The sequence below is a fragment of the Varanus komodoensis genome, unplaced genomic scaffold (assembly GCF_004798865.1).
Source record: "Varanus komodoensis strain SLA01 unplaced genomic scaffold, ASM479886v1 scaffold26, whole genome shotgun sequence".
In the NCBI taxonomy this organism is placed as follows: Eukaryota; Metazoa; Chordata; class Lepidosauria; order Squamata; family Varanidae; genus Varanus; species Varanus komodoensis.
The window spans coordinates 672,624-691,261 of record NW_025335684.1 but is presented as its reverse complement, the minus strand read 5'-3'; the positions used below and the strand labels follow the sequence as shown (position 1 = coordinate 691,261).

At 57.6% G+C, this 18,638-nt stretch overlaps 1 protein-coding gene across 1 annotated transcript in view; it reads left to right on the top strand.

Moving 5' to 3' along the window:
- The window catches only part of LOC123025135 (multidrug resistance-associated protein 1-like), a 37,400-nt gene that overhangs the window by 1,842 nt on the left and 16,920 nt on the right, over positions 1-18,638 (top strand). Inside the window, exons 3-13 of the mRNA XM_044433644.1 lie at positions 261-540; positions 8,010-8,186; positions 8,845-8,970; positions 9,347-9,484; positions 10,584-10,709; positions 13,884-13,945; positions 14,623-14,754; positions 15,145-15,372; positions 15,782-15,959; positions 16,491-16,652; positions 17,299-17,391. Of these exons, the coding sequence (XP_044289579.1) occupies positions 261-540; positions 8,010-8,186; positions 8,845-8,970; positions 9,347-9,484; positions 10,584-10,709; positions 13,884-13,945; positions 14,623-14,754; positions 15,145-15,372; positions 15,782-15,959; positions 16,491-16,652; positions 17,299-17,391 (1,702 nt within the window). The remainder of the gene's footprint in view (positions 1-260; positions 541-8,009; positions 8,187-8,844; positions 8,971-9,346; positions 9,485-10,583; positions 10,710-13,883; positions 13,946-14,622; positions 14,755-15,144; positions 15,373-15,781; positions 15,960-16,490; positions 16,653-17,298; positions 17,392-18,638) is intronic.

Below are 18,638 nucleotides of genomic sequence, written 5' to 3'. Positions count from 1 at the left end.
CGGCCGGGGGCTGCCCGGCGGGGCGCGCGCGGCTCCCCGGCGGACCGTGCCGGCGGCCTGCCGTGCGCTCGGAGCTTCCGAAGGGGACGTGGGCGCGGGCACGCCGCTGCGCGCGGCCGCGGGGCCGGAGGTGCCCCGGCGAGTGGCCGCGGGCTTCGCCGGCCAGCCTGTGGTCGCCCACCGGGGGGAGGGGCGGGCGGTCTGCCGGGGAGGCCTCGGGGCGGGTCCGGCCGGGCTCCTCGCCCTTGGCCACGGAGCAGCGCCCGCGGCGGACACGGCGGGCCTCCCCCGGAGCGAGCTTGCGCGGGATCGCCCCTGCTGGGTGGCATCCTGACCGCGAGAGCGGGGCCCGGCGGCGCCCCCGCAGAGGTTGCTCCTGGGTCAGCGCGCTTCGGGGGTGACGCGCAGCCTCCCCCCCCACCCCGCCCGGCCTGCAATTTTGCTGGGTTGCTGCGCGCCCTGGACTCCTGGCGTGCACGCCTGGCGCAGCCAGCCTGCTTCCACGAGCCGCCTGTGAGATTCCTGTTTCCAGAAGAGCACGTGTGTATGACTTTGCAAACAAAAGGGCTGAAAGAATCGTCTGCAAAACTGCCAGCCCTTTGAACAGAAGATGTGTTTATACAGCTAGAAAGGGACTTCCAGGATGTTCCTGTGAATGCGGCGAGGGGTCGGGGTTGCAGGAGTCGCGAGCCGTCTTACCTATCCCACAGGAGCGCAGGAACAATTGCTTGCGCAAACAAGCTTGCATAACCCCCGTGTGCTTCAGGGTTGTAATGCAGAAGTGCAGAACAAGGAAGGGATAAATATTTCAGCTCTCGGACACCTTTGCCATTGTTCGAAACCAAATGCACTCTTAACCCGGATTCTGCCTTTTTTGCTCTGGTTTTACTTTCTCTACCGGCCTGAGAACACGCAGCTTGTTTTGGTAGATAAAAGCAAAGTGTTTCCATGTCAGAGGTGACCCTTCCAAAGGCAAGCTCCCAGCTGCTGTGTTTTACAACGTACCAGACACATTTCAAAGAATGGTTTTGTTCTCCGCCGGGTGGAGCAGCAGCCAGCATAACGTTCTGGCAACAGGCAGGTGCATGGGATGGCACGACCCCCGCGAGATTAAAGTCACACAGCAGAATCAGGGAATTAAAGAAAGGGGGGCGAGTCTGTTGTGCGTGGCCCCAGTCCGCCAAAATTGTATATTTCAGCCTGCAAAAGTTACTGGCCGAAACCAGGCCCTGTGGATGCCTGGAGGCCAGCGAATGAGGGTGCTTTGCCCCTCTTCTGGCAACTGGTTGTGTGGACTTTGTAGAAATGGCCCTTCCTTCTGCCGCGCAGTATTTTGTCTGCCGGAACCAGTGGGCAACTGCGTAAACGCCAGCCTGTTAGCACCATTTTCCTCCTTCTGTAGGTTCGGGGCTTTTGGTTTCGAAATACAACCAGGGTCTCCAAAAGATGGCCTTTTCCTAGGGTGGGACTTCATTTATGGAGCATCGTTTGCAGAGACATGGCAGAAATATGTTTGGTTCTTCGATGGCAGATTGTTCACAAACAGATGTATTGATAAAGCCTTTCTTTGTGACTTCAGAAGTGGACTTGGTAACTTGTTATATTTTTGTTTATTCTGGTTTTTTACTCAAACTCCTGGATATGTTACATTAGATTTCTTGATGGTGTTAGGTCTGCTAGCCCGGTGTGTTTTGAACACAGCAGAGGTGGGATATAAACACATTACATTAAAAAAACACCGTATCAGTTGTGGGCACCGATTTACCACTGATGAACTTGCTGCATATTCCAAAACACCCCACCTTGTTCGCCTTTTAGTAAGATGACAATGAGAGCACGATTTTGGGGGGGGGGTTATTCTGAGGAATGTAAAATTGAAATCAGGAGAGTGGTGGAGGCAAAAGGAAGAGCTGCAGGCCTTCCCGAGATCACGCCGTGCCTGTGCTTTATTGGCTGGGTGAACCTCCGCGGCTTCGCATGATCCCCCACCTGCCTTGTAAAGTTGCGCCTCAGAGAGTTTATGATTTCATGGCAGACTTCTAGGGGCTGCGACTTGCCGGTGCCTCGCCAAGCTGACTGTGCGGATGGAAAGCAATACTTGCGCAAGGAGGGGAACTGGCAGGCGCGGGCTTGGCGAGAGGGTTGTGTGTGGCTTGCCAGATGGCGGTTGTCTGAGCACTGCTGGAGGGGAATGTGCCTGGCAGTGGCTGCCGGCCTGTGCCCTGGATGGGTGTGGAACCGCACTCGGCCGGGCATGAGAGGGAACCCGGGGGTGGGGGGACCTGCAGCAGCAATTTCTGCAGGTTCTCCAGGTGATGTGCTCCTCCCGCCTGTGGCTTTTGGGGAGAGAGTTCTGCCCCGTCTGGACCAGGCTTGCTTGGGTCCCGGGATCCCTGCTGTCACAGGGGTCCACGTTCGCACATAACTGTAAACCACAAACTAGTGTCTGCGCGTGTGGACAGGGCTGCCCTCTCCTCTCTCCTCCAGCGACCTGGAGGGGGAATAAACCTGCTTCCCGGCCTTTACCCGCAGGACCAGAATTGTTTACAGTAGACTCTCAGTCAAGGTATAAACCCCAGAAAGAACCTACTGTGCTCGTTTAGCAGCTTACTAGAGTTAATTTTAAGCCATGATTCCCGGTTCACCTTAAGGACAAAAATCAGGAATCTGCTAAAGTGACATTGGCATATTTCTCCTCCCAGCTAAAGGGGAAGGAGGAGGGGGAAGTATTTGATCCTCTCGCTTTTTGCCTGGTGCATTCCTGCTTATCATGTAAACCTAGATTGTGGTTTGCTGTTTTGCACAAACTTGCTCAGAAACTCAGCGGACTGAGTCCTTCCCGGCGGAAGCTGCCCACTGCACCTCTGGGGAGATCTGATTCTCTGCCCGCTGACAAGAGCCAGTGAGGCTTGCAGTCTGTGGGTGGGAATCTTGACTCTTCCACATGCTAGAAGTTCACATTCTGTTTCGAGTGCCTCCCACATGAAGGGAGCAAAAATCGTATGCCCGACAACCCTGAGCTGGAGCTGAACGGCTTTGGTGTTTCACGGAGAGTTCTATTGCCTCTCTGTCTCTTTTCCATTTTTTTTTTAAAGAAAAATATCCGTTAGCGCAACAGGTGAAGTCTCGTGTATCAGATTTTCAAGAAATGTCACTCTTTTATGTTTTCTTAGAGCAATTAACTGAATACCCCGTGTGCGCACGGTCCGGCCCTTTGCTGCTCTTGGCCCTGCTCCAGCGTCTAAGATGCCAAAACCCTTTACTCTGCTTAATCTAAGTTGTGTGTTGGTGGCCTTAATTAAAAGGGCTCTGCTGTTTTGCCAGTGAGCGTGTAGTTCTAATAGTGGCTGAACAAGACTTGTTTTCTCGTTTCTTTTTCGGAACTGAGCCTCGCAGCTCGTTGCAGCAGCCTGGGCTTTCTGGCTGAAACAAAGCTCTCCTGCTCTAGTCCCGTCGAACTCAGTTGGAGAAGCAGAGGGCTGGTTCACGCAGCAGTCGCCGAGTTGTCTAGCCCAGGAACCGCCCGGGACAAGTGAAGTGGGGAACGCGTTGCCTCCCATGCGCCCTGGTCCAAGGTTGTTTTGTGACATGTGAACCTGGAAACCTTGGGTTGTTCATGGGTTAAACAGCTCAGAATTAATCCCGGAACAAAGCATGGCCACACCTGAGCTTGTTTACATGTGATAAAACCTCCGTGGAGCTTTTCCTGCATCACATCTGTTCCTGTTTGCATGTATTAGTCAGTGTTTTTCCCTGGATAAGAGACTTGTGCAATGCGTCTCTCCTTCTGTGCCTTGCTGCTTTCCATCTAGGATTCCATGAGTGCCAAGCAAGCGGAATTCAAAGTTTGATAGCAATGCAGAGCACCTACTTTAGCCTTTTTTACAGAATAACAAATCCACATGTTGTTTAACTTAAGGGACAAGACTATTGTGCTTTTTTGCAATAGCAGAAAGAGACATTTTTCCTGCCACGAAAAGCTGCACGTAGCAAAATTTTCCTCCTGCACAGCTGTTGATCAAAAAAGAGCTCTCCTGTTCCTCCGGCATCTCTGGAAGGGCTTAAAAGGCTGGAAGGTGGGCGTTCTGAATATGGCGATTCATTCCCTAGGAGAACGGAAAAAGAACCCGTTTGCTCTGTGCTTGTGCAACCAGGAGTAATTGCTTGCAGCTTTTTGGGGGGCTTGAAATAGCAGGAGGGGGTCTCCCCCCCCCCACTGCGCACCCTGTTGCTCTTTGTTGAACCTGCAGCTTCTCTCTCCGACTGATCAATAGAGCGGCTGTCAAAGCCGATCTAGACATTTCCTGGTCGCTTTTGGGTCGCTGCCCGAGTGCGCTTGCTGTGAATGCAGTTTGCCCGACGGAAGCGCGCATGCCTTTGTCTGAGCCCGACACTGTTTTTAACGTGCGGCTTTGTGCCCGGTGGAGAGAAGATCAGTAGAAGTGCACTGGGGCCCACATTGTGGACGAACACCCAGTCTGTGCTTTTCCGTGCACTTCTGAGGTCCCCTTAAAATAAGCCCTGCTCGGTCAGCCTCTAGCTCTGTACACCCTCATCCTTGGTGGAGATGTGGTGGATGGCAGTCGTGAGCGGTTCTCCAAATATTTTTTATTTCCTTCCCCTGAGCCTCCCCTGCGTGGCATTCAGCAAGCAGGCTGGTGGGGACTCTGGTCTGCTGCAAGTGGGGGCCGTGCCCCCCAAAGGGTTTTCAGCGCACCTCTAAACCTGCTGCTTCCCTTTTGGCTGGTACTCCTATTCAGAATGATTCCTGACACACCATATATTTTCTATACATAGCTTGGCTCTCGTAGAAATGCAGTTTGTCTCGGGACGGTTCATTCTTCCCAGCCTTCCGCTGAGGAACGCAAGGAGCATCGCTTGGGTCCCCCGGTGGACTCCCGCCCAGGGGCAGAATCGGTCCCAGGCCTGCCTGGTTTGGTGCGGTGGCTGCGGCCCAGGCCTTGAGAGCGTTGCCAGGGGCTCAGGCGCCACGGCTGCTCGCTTCTCACAGCACACGATCCCCTGGCCTTTGGAGGCGGAAAGCACCTGCTCAGCCCAGCCCAGCCCGCCGCCCCTGGGGGCCGAGAGCAGCGAGGGGAACGAAATGCTCCGCAAGGCCGAGATGCCGACGCAACAGAGGCGAACAGAAGCTGGCGGGAAGTGTCGGGGGTCCGTCGCTTCCGCATGGCGATGGAGAGCGAGCGCTGCCGGGGTCTCCGGCGTGTTGTGGTGCTGGGCGTCCCAGCGGGAGGTGCTGCTCTTCCAGGCCGTGCATCGGGCAACAGACTCCTGGCACAGGATGAGGCCCACATGCCTTGCTATATTCAGCACGGGAGAGGTGGAGGGAGGCTGCGTCGGGTCAGCCGGGGCCACCCAAAAAAAGCCGGCGGCCCTGCTGGGCCCCTCCATGCCTTTTGCGGGTTCCTCTTTTGCTGCCAACCAGAGAGCACCCGCCTAGAGCGGGGGAACGGCTTCCGTCTCGTCTCTTCTGCCTGTGCAGGGGCTTGCAATCCCCAGTCGGCCCCACACCTGTGTTTGTTGCGTGTTCGGTCCCGGAAACCTTCCCTCCTTGCACTCCGCAAACTCTTGGCTGTCCACCTGACCCCCGTTCTGGCCAGGGAGCCCAGCTTTGTGCTTGTGCTCAAGTGATAAATGACATGCTTTTGAGGCTGGGATTTTTGTGGGAGGCAGGGAATAGTTTAACTGCAAGAGAAAGAGGAGCGTCTTTAAAGGTACCGTCACTCTCTGCAGCTTGAATGCTGCAGCAGGGCCCCAGTCCTGCTGTAGCCCCTTCAGCTAAAATGATGAAGGGGCCGGATCCTGTATGAGAAGCGGCTGCAGCAACTGGAATTGTCCAGCTTAGAAAAACGGGGAGACAGGCGGGTGCCTGGTGCAGAGAAAGTAGAGGGAGACATTTCCGTCCCCTCCCTTCACAGCAGAGCCCAGCGGGGTCACCCCCGCCCCCCCGTGCAGCTGCTTGTGGGGGATTCTGGGCAGATCCAAGGCAGGTGCCCAGTGAAACCGGAGTGTGCACCTCCTCGGGAGGCGGTGACGGCCACCCATGGATGGGGGAGGCGGCTGCCTGCACGGATCCTGCAGGCGGCTGGCTTGCCACCCTGTGTTACGGTGTGCTGGACAGACCCTGGGTCTGATTTGGCAGGGCTTTTCTTGTTTATTTAATTTATATCCCGTGTCAGTAGTCCATCTAAGTGGGCCTGAAATGACGTTTCTTTGCCCAGAAGCAGGATGGATCGATTGTGTGCTTTGGGGTCAAAGAATGCCAGCCTTGCCGGGGTGGCGCGTGTGGATGCACGGTGGTTTTGTGCTGCCCAGGCCCCCGAAGTTTTCTGGTGCAGGTTGGGGAGCGGGGTGCTTCTGGGGGAGGGCTGCCGGCACCCCCGAGCAGGCGGCCTTCTTTCGCTTCATGCGTCCCCCACAGCAAGGATGCCAAGATGGGGGGCTGAAGCAGTGGGGGATTGGTGGGCTGGACGGCACAGGGCTGGGAAACCCTGCCCTTGCCAGTGAAGCTCCGTGGGCGGCCCACCGCCCGCCCCACCAGGCTCCACGCACGGGACAAGAGACCTCCCCACCGCCGCCGCAGTGCAGACATACCTAATGCACACAACCTACCTGTCTGGATGAGTCGAATCCTCGGGTTCAGTGAAAAGGCCTCTCAGTGCTGGAGGGAGGGAGGGAGGGAGAACCCATGTCAAATTTTCATTTGAAGTTTTAAGCTTTTTGTTCTGCTTTGCTTGGCTACCAAGAAGCTTCTCCTGCTTCACCTTTTAGCTGGCTCGCGCCTAAAGGGGTGGGAGCGGTTGAATCTTTTGTTTGGCTGTGGAAAATAGGTTTTCCTTTGCCACGCTGTGGCCATAATTAAAAATAGCCATTAATCTCCCGGTAGGGCTCTGGAGAAGCTCTGGGGAGGGAGGGCGAGGCGAAGCTAATCTTGTGGGGGCATTTCTGGCCTGGCCGCGGAGCGATCGGCCGGAGCGCCAAGGCATGGTGGCGGCGCCTAGAAAGCCTGCGGTGGGTCATGTCCCTGCCACTGCAACAGGGCCGGGGTGGCTTTTTGCCATCCCCTGGAGGAAATGCAGGGCTAGCGGCTGCAAGGAGGTTTTCCAAGCGCCCGTTTGCTGATCTCACAGAGAGCAGCTCACGGTGAAAATCCTGAAAGCAGGAAGCCCTGAGCAGCTGAGCGGAGGCAGCCGGAACCGCGAACGCCCCGACCCAGCCGGTTGCCCAGCGGCAGCCCCCCCACCCCGTCTGTCGTGGGACGGCTCAGGCGAGGAGAGGGTGACCCTCGGGTCCGTGGCATTCGGCTGTGGGTGACTGGGCCCTATGCAAGCGATGAGTCACCCGTGCCGGAGCCATGGGAACCGAGTCAACAGGCAGCTCTTGCAAAAGGCCGCATCGCGTCACCCGGGGAGGGAGCCGCCCTCCAGGCAGCCAGCAAGAAGCTGGCCCAACGAGGGGCTCTTTCCCCTTCGTTCCCCCCAGGGCAGGCATCAGTAGAGTCGGCCGCGGCATTTGGGGATGGACTGGCAAGCCAGCGCCTCCCTGAGCCAACCGGACAGGAAGCCCCTGGCCCCGGGGCTCGGCATGGCTTCTCCACGGCCAGGCACAGTAGCGTGGTGCGGGCCGGGGCCGGGTCTAGTCCCCAGGAGCAGCAGTGGCAGGAGTGTGTCAGCCGCTCCTGGATGCGGCCCCGGTTGCACACGTGGCTGCAGGGCGCAGGAGCTCAGCAAACGCTGCCCCAGGAACGTGTCCAGCCGCCTCCCCACCCAGAGGGCTGCTGCAGCAAAGGTCTGCAGCAGAAGCATTTCCCAGCAAAAGTCCCGGAGAGATGCAGAAGCAGTGACCCCCCCCCATGCAAAAGAAGGGAGGCCAGCTCCAGGGCCCACCTCCGAGCGGGGCCTGTGCTGTGACGAGCCTCGTGCGAGCCGTTGGCATCGCTCTGCGAGCGCTGCGCATCCACCCTTTTCTCCCTCGATTCCGTGTCTCGGCAGGACTGGAACGTGACGTGGTACACGCAGCGCCCCGATTTCACCACCTGCTTTCAGAATACCGTCCTCATCTGGATCCCCTGCGTTTTCCTCTGGGCTTGCTTCCCCGTCTACTTCGTGTACCTCCGCCGCCATGACCGCGGTTACATCCGGATGTCGCACCTCAACAAAGCCAAAACAGTAGGTGACTCGTGGCGTGGTCCCAGACGCGCTGGGTTGGGCTTGGCGGCGTGCCGTGGGCTTGCGGGGAGCAGGGCCTGCTCCGGCCGTGCTGCGGGGAGAGCAGGTGCAAGGTTACCGGGAGCCCTGCACGGGGCAAAAATACAGGCCAATTGAAAGTACAGAACATTGTAAGCCATAACGAGCCATTGGAAGTACCATAAAGTTTTATAGGTACCATAACCTAATTAAAATCGTGCAGCCGTTCCATGGGAACAAAGAAAGCCACCCTTATCCATAAGATTATTATCAAGCGGCAGGAGGCTCCCCAGCCCTCGTTTTTCTAGCCGCCAGAGCAGCCTCTGCCACTTGGGCAGGAGGGACGCAGCGTTGCCTGCGAGCGCGGCACAGATCTTACCTGACAAGGTCTGCTTCGTAGAGGGCTGAGGACGTGGCGGGGGGTGCTGGGCCTTGGGGGGCGTGCCATGGCACCGAAGGCAAGGGGTCCGGTGTCCTCGGCTTCGCCCGACCCACATTCAGTGTCGCTGGTGCGTTGGGGCACTGCGACGTGCCCCGTGAGGCAGATTGTGTGTCTGTGAGCAATGAAGATGGGTCTCCCCAGTGTGAGTTTCCTGCCAGTGTGTGGCTTTTCGTTGCTGAAATGCCGTTTGCGTTACAGGCCTTGGGCTTCTTGCTGTGGATCGTCTGCTGGGCAGACCTGTTCTACTCTTTCTGGGAAAGAAATCACAACATCTTCCGAGCTCCGGTTTTTTTAGTCAGCCCTACCATTTTGGGCATAACCATGGTAAGTGGATTCTTCTGAAATTGCAAGCTGTTCGAGCAGCAGATGCTGAGCCCCACCCTAGAATGACTAAAAAGCCTCTCGAAATGCCGTTCCTTCCCTGCTTGGAACAGACGAGTGTCCTGCGCTCTCCGGCATTTCCCAGCCAGCTGTAGGACCTCCTTCTGTCCAGCCATGCGTAGGACGGCCCAAATGGGTTAGGTGCTGGAGAGCCAGTGACACCTCGCCTCTGGCTGCCCAGAGCAGGGTCCGCAGACGCAGCGCCAGGAACACACCTGCCTCTCGGGCACGTTCCCAGTGGCCTTGTTTCTCCTTTCCCCCTAGTTCCGCAAGCATCCCCGGACTGTTCTTGACCGCTGCTTGATTCCTCTCTCCGCAGTTGCTTGCCACGTTTTTGATACAGTACGAGAGGATGAGAGGCGTGCAGTCCTCGGGGGTTCTGCTCCTCTTCTGGCTCCTCGCGCTTCTGTGTGCCACCGTCACTTTCAGATCCAAAATCATGCAGGCCTCGCTTGCGGTAAGCCGCGCCTTCGGGTCAAGCACAGATAACTGTGGCGGTTGCAAGGGGCTGTTGGTGTAGCAACTGGACTCGTGAGCCTGCGGGAGTCCTGGAGAGCGGTGGGTTAATGACGCGGCAAACGCTCGCTTGGGAGCGTAAAAGCCGCTGGGCTGCGCTGCGCTTCGGTTGTTTTCTTTGAAGCGCTGGCCGGAGCCTTGATCTTGCCACGCAGCCATGCAGAGATACCCTGGAACAAAGACGCGGCCACTTTCTCTTGAAGGTGCTTGTGAAACGCGTCGTTGGTCTCCCTGATTGTGACAAATTCTGGCAGTGCCCTTCTACGCGTGTGCGAGCGCACACACAAGAGCAGGCGTTCTGCAGATGAGGCTGCGTGGGACCGCTCTTGCCTTCCAGACATCTGGAAAATGGGCACATCGCACTTGGCCAGAGGCTGGAACTAGGGCGCAGGCATGGCGAGCGCCTGGCTCATGTCTCCATCTCAGTGAACAGTTAATCTTCCTTAGCCGCCCCTGCTCTCACCTGTCCCGTTAGCCTCCAAGGGCCGCATTCACCTGCTGAGTGCAGGTAGCTATCATGCTGGTCTCCCTCCTTTCCTTCAAAGAGCTTCAGGTGGCGCTTTGGCTCCATGCCCATTTTTCCTTCACAACAACCTTGTGAGGTAGGCTGGGCTGAGGGGAGTGATTGCCCCAGGTCATGTAGTGAACTCGGCAGCTAAGCTCCGACTTGAACTCAGGTTGGAGGCAACACCTTGTCCCAGTGCTGTTCCTCAGCAATGGATATCAATCAACCTGCCGCCCCCAAGTCTGGAGTTTCTCCCTCCTCCATCACGGGGAATTGGGCTAATCATTCTCTAAAACCATCAGATAGTCAAGATTCCACATCTGGTGGAAGCAGGGTCCTGATTTAATTATGGCCCGGGTGGAAAAGCCCCTTCTGATTTAATCCAGCCTGGACCTCCTGCGATCGGTTGCGCTGCTAGATCTGAAGTTCTTGCACTGTGAGTGTGGCACAGGCCCCCCGCGAGCTTTGTCCAAGCCATCCCCGTGCGGAAAGTTTCCACCAGCCGACTGACAACTCTCCCCAATGCTCTTTCTAGGGTGCCGCTGTGGATATATTCCGCTATGTCACCTTCTCCATCTACTTCACTTTGGTGCTAATAGAGCTCATCCTGTCCTGTCTCCCGGAGCGCCCACCCTTGTTTTCAGAAACAGTTCACGACCCCGTAAGTAACAGGCCTTGATTTTGCTGCAGGAGGAGACTGGGAGCGACCCTGGGTGGGTGGGGTGGTCCCGGCTTGTTTACCGAAATTGCTCCTGATAGTTCTGCCCACCACGTGGAAGCCCCACGCCAAAACAAGCCATCTTGAGGTTTCCTCTACAGTGTCCAGAAAGCAAAACGAGTATTGGCTGAAATACTGCTGGTGGTTTTGTTTTCGCAAAGGTCACTTGGTTTCTGTTTTTCTGTTGCTATAAATATTGCAATCTGGAAATGGGTTTTGTGTGTGTGAGACAGAGAGAATCAAAACTGGTATTCTCAAATCAAGTTGGGGAAACTGCAAGAAGATACTTGCAAATTGGAAGGTTTTTCTAATGCTTTGCAAGGTCTCTCTGTTGGCTGGGATGCATGCTTGTGTGGTATGTCTTCAGAAGCAGCCACGAGCTGCAATTCCTTCTGTGTTTAAAGATGCTGCCAGTCCTTAGCCAGCTTCCTAGTAATGATACACAACCGTTCCATTTTGGCGGCTGCCAAACCCTCGCCCTGGTTTAGTCCTGCGTGGAACTAGGGTGGAACGTGTCGCGGAAGACGAGCGTGAGGCTGCCTGCTCAGCCCCGAGAAGCGGGCGGTCTTCCTGGCAAGGTGTGGACTCTGATGGAAGTGAAAGAAGGCCGTGCAAAAGGTGCACATTCCGAAACAAATTGCAGCTCCAGAAGAGCCCTAGATCTTGACGGTAAACAATGAAGAAACAGAAATTGCGAAAGATTTTGCATCCCTTGGCTCAATCAGCCGTTCAGACTGAGGCTGCAGCCAAGAACTGTGGCCGAGATTAGGGAGGGCAGTGATGAGGGAATTCGGAAGGACACCAGGCGAAGGATGCTTCGCCGGAGCCCAAGGCCGAGCTCGCCTGCACTGTTGCGTTCGTGGCCACAGCTCGTCTTGCTATGAAGGCTGGACACTGAAGGGAGCGGAGAGGAAGGAACCGGGGCATGGGAACGAGGCGCTGGGGGAGAGCTGTGGGAATACCTGGGACGGACAGAAAGGTGAGCAATGGCTCAGAGTCCACTCAACCCAGAGCGTCACTGGAGGCAAGAAGGGCGAAGCTGCCGTGTGTCGGGCACATCGCACAAAGGCGAGGCTCCCAGGAGGAGGTCATCGTGCGGGGGAAAGTCGAAGGCAGGAGAAGAGGGAGACCAAGGACGGGATGGATCCGTCGCACACCTGCGATTCCACGAGCCGAGCAGGGCTGGCAAGGACAGGACGCTGCAGAGGACGGGGGTTGCCCTAAGCCAGGGACAGTGCGGCAGCCCACCCCAGCTGCAACACCCAGCCCGCTTTCGCTCCCTCTGCTCAGCGCGGCAGAAGCGCTCGCTTCCCTTTCAGGACCCCCCGAATCCCCGCGTGTGTGGAGACTCCAGCATGCTGGGGCCCGTTTGTGGATGAGCCACGCTGGACCGGTAGTCACGGGGAGCGTCGCCCAAGTAAAGCCGTCTTGGTTGATCAACCGACATGGACTGAGTCTGTTTGTGTCCCACACAGTGGAGCGTGGCCAGGAACCAGGCTGGAGCAGTTTGTGCGCTTTTCTGTCACGTGGCACGGAGCTGCACACACCTGGAAAGGGTGTGTGCTCTTTTCTGAGAGGAAGGGGCAGCTCCTCCCCGAAGGAAACGGCTTGCCTTTGAGCAGAGTGGGGTGCGAAGATAGCTGCGTGAACCGGTGTGCATCCCAGCTGTCTGCAGGAAGACTGTTACACTGAAGTGCCGCTTTATTACGCAGAGGCAATGTCTTCGTTTGTTTTTGGCCTTTCTGCAGCGTGCGAGCCTGTTCAGTGGAGTTGGTGGCCGGTTTGCTAGCAGCCCGAAGGCCTGCCATTGCCCAGCCCACCCTTACAGACCCCGTCCCCGTCCCTCATGCCTGCGTCTTATCTGCAGCCTCCTGCACGGTCGTGTGCTCGCAGGGCTGACTCAGCTGAGCCCAAGCCACATCCTTTTCTGCAGACCCTCCCTGCTTCCGCTCACAGCATCGCGCAGGCCTCTCGGTCAATCACAGACCACGCGCTCCCTCGGGGGCTGGCGGAGGACACCTGGCACCCGCCGGCTTGGCTGTGGCCGGTCAGGAGGGTGCCCTCGTCCTCTGTCCCTGGCTTCGGGCACTCGCCGCAGCCGAGCGGCCTGCAGGGGACGCCCCTTTCCTCCCGCCAAGCGCACGAGCAAACGGAGCAGGGAGCCGGTGAAGTCCCAGCCCTTATCTGGAGTAAACAAGGGCAGGCGGCGTTGTGGGCAACCCGCCCAGCGCTCGCGGGAGCCAGCACAAGCTGGGCTGCTGCGCGGCCGCCTTTCTCCTCGGCAGCAGCTCAGCTGAAGCGGCCCCTGCGTCTCCGTTCTGCAGTTTGCGGCCGAGCTGGGATGCTGGCGAGGGACTGCACCCTGCAGACTCTGCCCTTTTTCTAACCCTCCCGGCTGACAGTTTATGTGCTGGGGGAGGGCAGGGAAAGGGAAATGAAATCCAATGGCTGCTGTCGGAAGATGCTTAGAACGAGGGCTCCAAACAGTCTGTGGTCCACAAAGCACCTCTCTCAAAAGTCTCGTCTTTTTCTGCTGCGGTTTGTAACAGCAGTGAAATGGCTCATTTTTGTGCATCTGGGCGTGTGAAGGCTATCTGGGGTCCCCACGGCATATGTGTGAGTCGACCGGCCTGTTTCGTCAGCTTGAGAGACGAGACAGAAAGGGGAAGTGCCGTAGCTTGGTCACGTGGTCCAGTCCTGGGTCTCCGGGTGGTGCTGGAGAAGGCCCCTCCCTGAGACCACGTGGGCCACGGCTCGGTCTTGATGATGCCGGGCACGATGGGCTGACTCAGCCAAAGGCAGCTGGCCATGGACCTCGATGTTAACTCTTCTTCCAGAGGCTTAATTGCAAAAAGCGCCTTTCCACTGAGAATTAGCTGATGCCTCAAAGTGACATTAAATGTGCCATCATGCACAGTCCAACAAGGAAGGGAAAGTCTCAGCTCGGCTCAGAAGGGACGAAGACGCTAGGCCTCATTCCCCAGTGGGGGGCTGCCACCAAGGAGGCCCCGTCCCTCGTTGCTGGGTGCTGAGCCTCAGCTGGGCCTCAGGACTCTGGGTAGGCTCACATCAGGATGCGATATTTCAGGCTGACTGGCTGGGTCTCTCTCCCCACAGAACCCCTGCCCGGAGTCCAGCGCTTCTTTTCTGTCCAAGATCACTTTCTGGTGGATCACAGGGTAAGAGAACAAGCCCCTTCAGGGCCGAGACCCACAAACACCTGCTTTCATTCATGTGTGAGTGATGCCGTCTGCTCATGTGCGGACGTGCTTATCGGTTCGCCCTTTTGCTGTGTGGACGTTTGGGTCGTTCTGCGTGGTTGTGTGAGCCGCCTTTGCGCGTGAACGCTGCTGCCGGCAACCCGCAAGCGTGAAGAAGCAGGGAGCTTGCAGAAGCACTTGTTCAATACAACGTGGCATAAATAGGAGCATTTGGCTTGATCCTGTAGAAAGCAGGAGCTAAATAAACCCGTGTAGACCCGTGGTAAGTAAAGAACACGCTTAACAAGCATCTGAAGGTGGACAACAAAGGGCTGTTTTCGTAAAGGGCAGTGGGGTGTAGTGGTGAGAGTGCCAGACTGGGACTCAGGGGCGTGCCAAGCAAGGTGGGGGTCCTGGTGCCCCCATCCTGTGAGGAAACTTGAAAGTTTTGGCCTGGTGAGCAAAGAAGGGGCAGCCATTCTGATGCTGGAGCTCTTTCTTCCCTTCTGCTCCAATGAGCAGGGCCCGAACGGAAGGGGAGGGTGGCTAAGCCCTCGCACCGTTTCAGGCCAGAATGCGCTGTTTAAAGGGCTGGTGCATTTTGCTGCCACGCAAAGGCTTCCCTGCTCCAACCAACGGTCGTCCCTCTGACACAGGCTACTGGTTCGGGGGTACCGGAAGCCGCTGGAGCTCAAAGATCTGTGGTCGCTGAACAAGGAAGACATGTCGGAAGAGGTGGTGCCCGGGTTGGCCCGGAACTGGGCGAAGGAGTACACTAAGGCAAAGAGGCAAGTGCGGGGCAGCCTGCCTCCCGTCTTCGCGAGTCCGGGGCTGAGGAAGACTCGCTCTGCTTCGGTTGCCCTTCCTCTCAGTCCCTGCCTTGCTCTCCCAGGGTCCGTATCCTCTCCGAGGGCCAGGCGCTGAAGCAACCGGCTGCCTGTGCCAAACACAAGTCCCATGGGGTCCCGTGGCCGCAGGGATGGGTTCCAGGCCCCTCCGAAACCACGGAGAGTGGTGAACACAACCCATCGCGCACAGAGACCCTTCCCGTCTCTGTCTTGCACCCAGCGTGATCACGCATGTAAAGAAACGTGAACGGGATGTAAATACTGTTGATCAAAAGCAAAGTCCCCGAAGGTCTGCTGATGGCGGCCTGCTGCGTGCTTCTCTCTCGCTAGGCTGTCGACGCCGATAGCGTACTCTCCGAAGAAGCCGGCGAAACTGAGTGGCTCAAACGGGGACGTGACGGAAGAGGCCGAAGCCCTCATTATCGAGCCTTCCCAGAGAGACAAGGAGCCGTCCCTCTTTAAGGTGCTGTACAAGACCTTTGGGCCGTACTTCTTCATGAGCTTCCTGTTTAAGGCCTTCCATGATCTGATGATGTTTGCTGGACCTGAAATCTTGAAGTGAGTGTCGCACGCTCTTCCTCCCATCCTTGCGAAGGGGGTGGCCGAGGAGCTGCTGCAGGCGCTTGTCCTGGGCTGCCGAGCCGGCGGATGGAGCTTGCGCTGCTTTCCAAACTCGGCTCTTTCAGAAAGCTGCCAGGGACCTAACCGTTGCCTGCAACCCTAGCCACTGGCTTGCGGAGATACCTTGCGCCCCTCTGTGGCCGTAGGCTCTGCAAGGAAAGGAGCTGATGCTCCCATGGCCGCATCCCACGCCAGCAGGGGCCTTTCCCTGCACTGCAGACTAACCTGCGGCGTTCCCGCTGCCAGGCAGCTGGCAGGGCCGGGTTGAGCCGAGCCTCCAGGCGCCACGTGCGGCCTCCCCCCACTCCGCAGCTCCCTCACCGCCGCCCAACCTGTCCCCTTCCAGGCTGCTCATTAACTTTGTCAACGACAAGGATGCGCCCAGCTGGCAGGGCTACCTGTACACGGCACTGCTGTTCGTCTCGGCTGGCCTGCAGACGCTGGTGCTGCACCAGTACTTCCACATCTGCTTCGTGACGGGCATGAGGCTGAAAACGGCCGTGATCGGCGCCGTCTATCGGAAGGTAGCCTCGGAGATCTGAGCCGTCGCTCTGCCAGTGCGGGCTGCGGCACGCCCTGAAATTGGCGTGGCACAGAGGCCCCTCTGCTCTGGGCCGGGCGGCTTTGCTGAGCGTCGCGCTGCTGTTTGTCCCCGCCTGGTAGTGGCGCGTGTGCTGCGGACGACCGGCTTGGCCGGCCTTTTCATGGCATCTTTGTGCCCAAAGGGATCTCAGCGGCTTTACACAGCAACCTCGCTCTGGGGGAGGCAAAGGGCCGCTTGGAGAAAGCAGCAGAGCCGCCGTGCGCTGGCTCCTACGGGGCCCAGGGGGCTCCGCTGGCCGGCCGGCCTGCCTCCCCCTGGTCAGGCGGCGGGAGACCATCTCGCCTGCCCAGCCTCCCGTTTCAAATCGCCTGCTCAGAAATCTCTTGAGACAAATGGGGTGCCAGGCGGGGCAGCGGGTGCTGAGGGAGGGGTCTGTGGGCACGTGGGGACTCCCAGGGGCTCTGCGGGAGACCCCTGCTGGACTCGTCCGCATGCTGCCCCGCCCCCCCAGGCCTTGGTCATCACAAACTCAGCAAGGAAGACGTCGACCGTGGGGGAGATCGTCAACCTGATGTCGGTGGATGCCCAGCGGTTCATGGACCTGGCAACCTACATCAACATGATCTGGTCCGCCCCTCTTCAAGTTGTGCTGGCGCTGTACTTGCTGTGGCAGGTAATGGGAACTTGGGGGCCGCGCTGCCCTCCGCATGCTGGCGGTGTTTGTCTCCTTCGCCGGCTCATGGAGACGCCAGCGGTCCAAGGATCTGGGCCCTCGAGTCTCCGGTTGCGGGGCGTGAGGAGGTGAGGACGGGCGCGTCCCTCTCATGCGGAACCCCAGCCGAGCAGGAAGGCCTGAGCGTGCGGAAGAGCTCAGACGCCATCAGGCCGCCGGCTGGTTGAGCCGAACGGCGCAGCAAATGGCCGTGGCCGTCCAGGGCCTCGGGCAGCAAAGGGCCTTTCCAACATAGCACTGCGCCCTTTGCGGCTGGACACGCTGGGGACCGAAGGGCAGCGGGCAGCAGCCTTCCTGTTCTGCTGGGGTGTAGGGTGGGGAAGGGCTACTGCGTCTGGCAGGTAGCCCTGGGCACCTCTCCTGCACCGCAGGGCAACGCTCCGAGGAACAGATTTGCACGTCGTTGCCATTTAAAATAATTACTAAGCGCTTCTTGGGTCAGAAGCCTTCACATGGCAGCGTTTAAGAATACCGTGCACAAAACCAGTGCGACATTAAAAGTGCTGAAAAGCGCCACGAAGCCGTAGAAGAGCAAAGACTGGCCACTCCAGTCCTGCTCACGCGGCGCTCCCACTTGCTCTTTCAGAATTTGGGTCCCTCCGTGCTGGCAGGCGTGGCCGTCATGTTGCTGCTCGTGCCGGTGAATGCCGTGATAGCGATGAAAACAAAAACCTATCAGGTAGGAGAGGTTTCCCCCGGCCAAGGAGGGGCCCGTGCTCGTGTGTCTCTCTCACTGTTGCAAATTGTGCGTCTTGCTGTGGCAGACTGGCAGGCATCTCACACACTGGGTGCGATCAGATGGGTCACGGTAACCAGACGGCTGCTTCGCTGTGCTGGGCAAGAATCTCCAGGTCTTCCGGGGGTTGTCTGATCCAGCTTGCACGTGACTAACCAAGGGCTAAACAGCCCATAGTTTTTGTTTGTTTGGAGTATTTGTATGCCGTCCTTTCACATAGTCTCAGGACGGCTTACATTAATAAAAAGAATAAAATAAAACATAATACAAATAAAATCCAGATCCACCGTGGCTGCAGTTTAAAACCTATATAGCTAATGTTGTAAGTTATTAAAATATTGTTGAAATAAAAAGGTCTTAGCCTGGCGCCGAAAAAGAAATAACGAACTATAATAACGGTTAGTGGGAACTGCCCAGGAGCAGGTGAGCCGCTGTTTCCCACCACTCACTGCCCCCGTTCTCAGATGCCCGTGAACAGGTCGTTTCTTGTGAACCCAAAAGTCTGGGCTGCTGAGACACACACAGCCCAGAGTTTGAAGCCATGGCTTGTTGGTGGGTTAAAACTTTGGATCCTTTGTCCAACAGGCCAGTGTTCCAGGTTGGCACGTCACATCCAGCAAGCTAGGAGGGGGGCATTGCTGGGCCATTTGTGGGAATGGATGCAGAGCAGACGTGGTGGGACGCCTGGGCGACGAGCGCGCATGCTTGCCCTGGCGTGACCCCACTAATGCTCGGCTTAAGCAGCCGATGAACTGGGGGCAGACCAGGTCTCGGCAGACAACCAAGCCCTGTGCGTGGAGAGGCTTGTAAGCGCTGCAGGAGGCCGGCGATGGCTCCGGGCCACTTTGGCGAGGCTGGGCAGGCAGTTTAAGCTGCCTTTGCCACGGAGTGACCTGGTGCTGAGACATCTTTTCTCTTAAGCCTTGCTGGCTCAGGAAGGAGGGTCCAAAGCGGGCCAGTGTCTCGATTTGCAGGGATCTCTTCCACGTTGGTCCATTTCCCATACATGTTTAAAAATTTCGACTCTCTCTGATGGAGTTCCCCCAACGACACACATGACAAATGCAAGAGCGGGTGGAAACAACAGAGCGGCAGTGAGAATGCTGCCATTAAAGTCCGGCCGTAGAAGCAGTCGCCGCATTGCAAATAAAATTCCTGCGCTGTACTTCGTGAAGAATCAGCTGAACGGC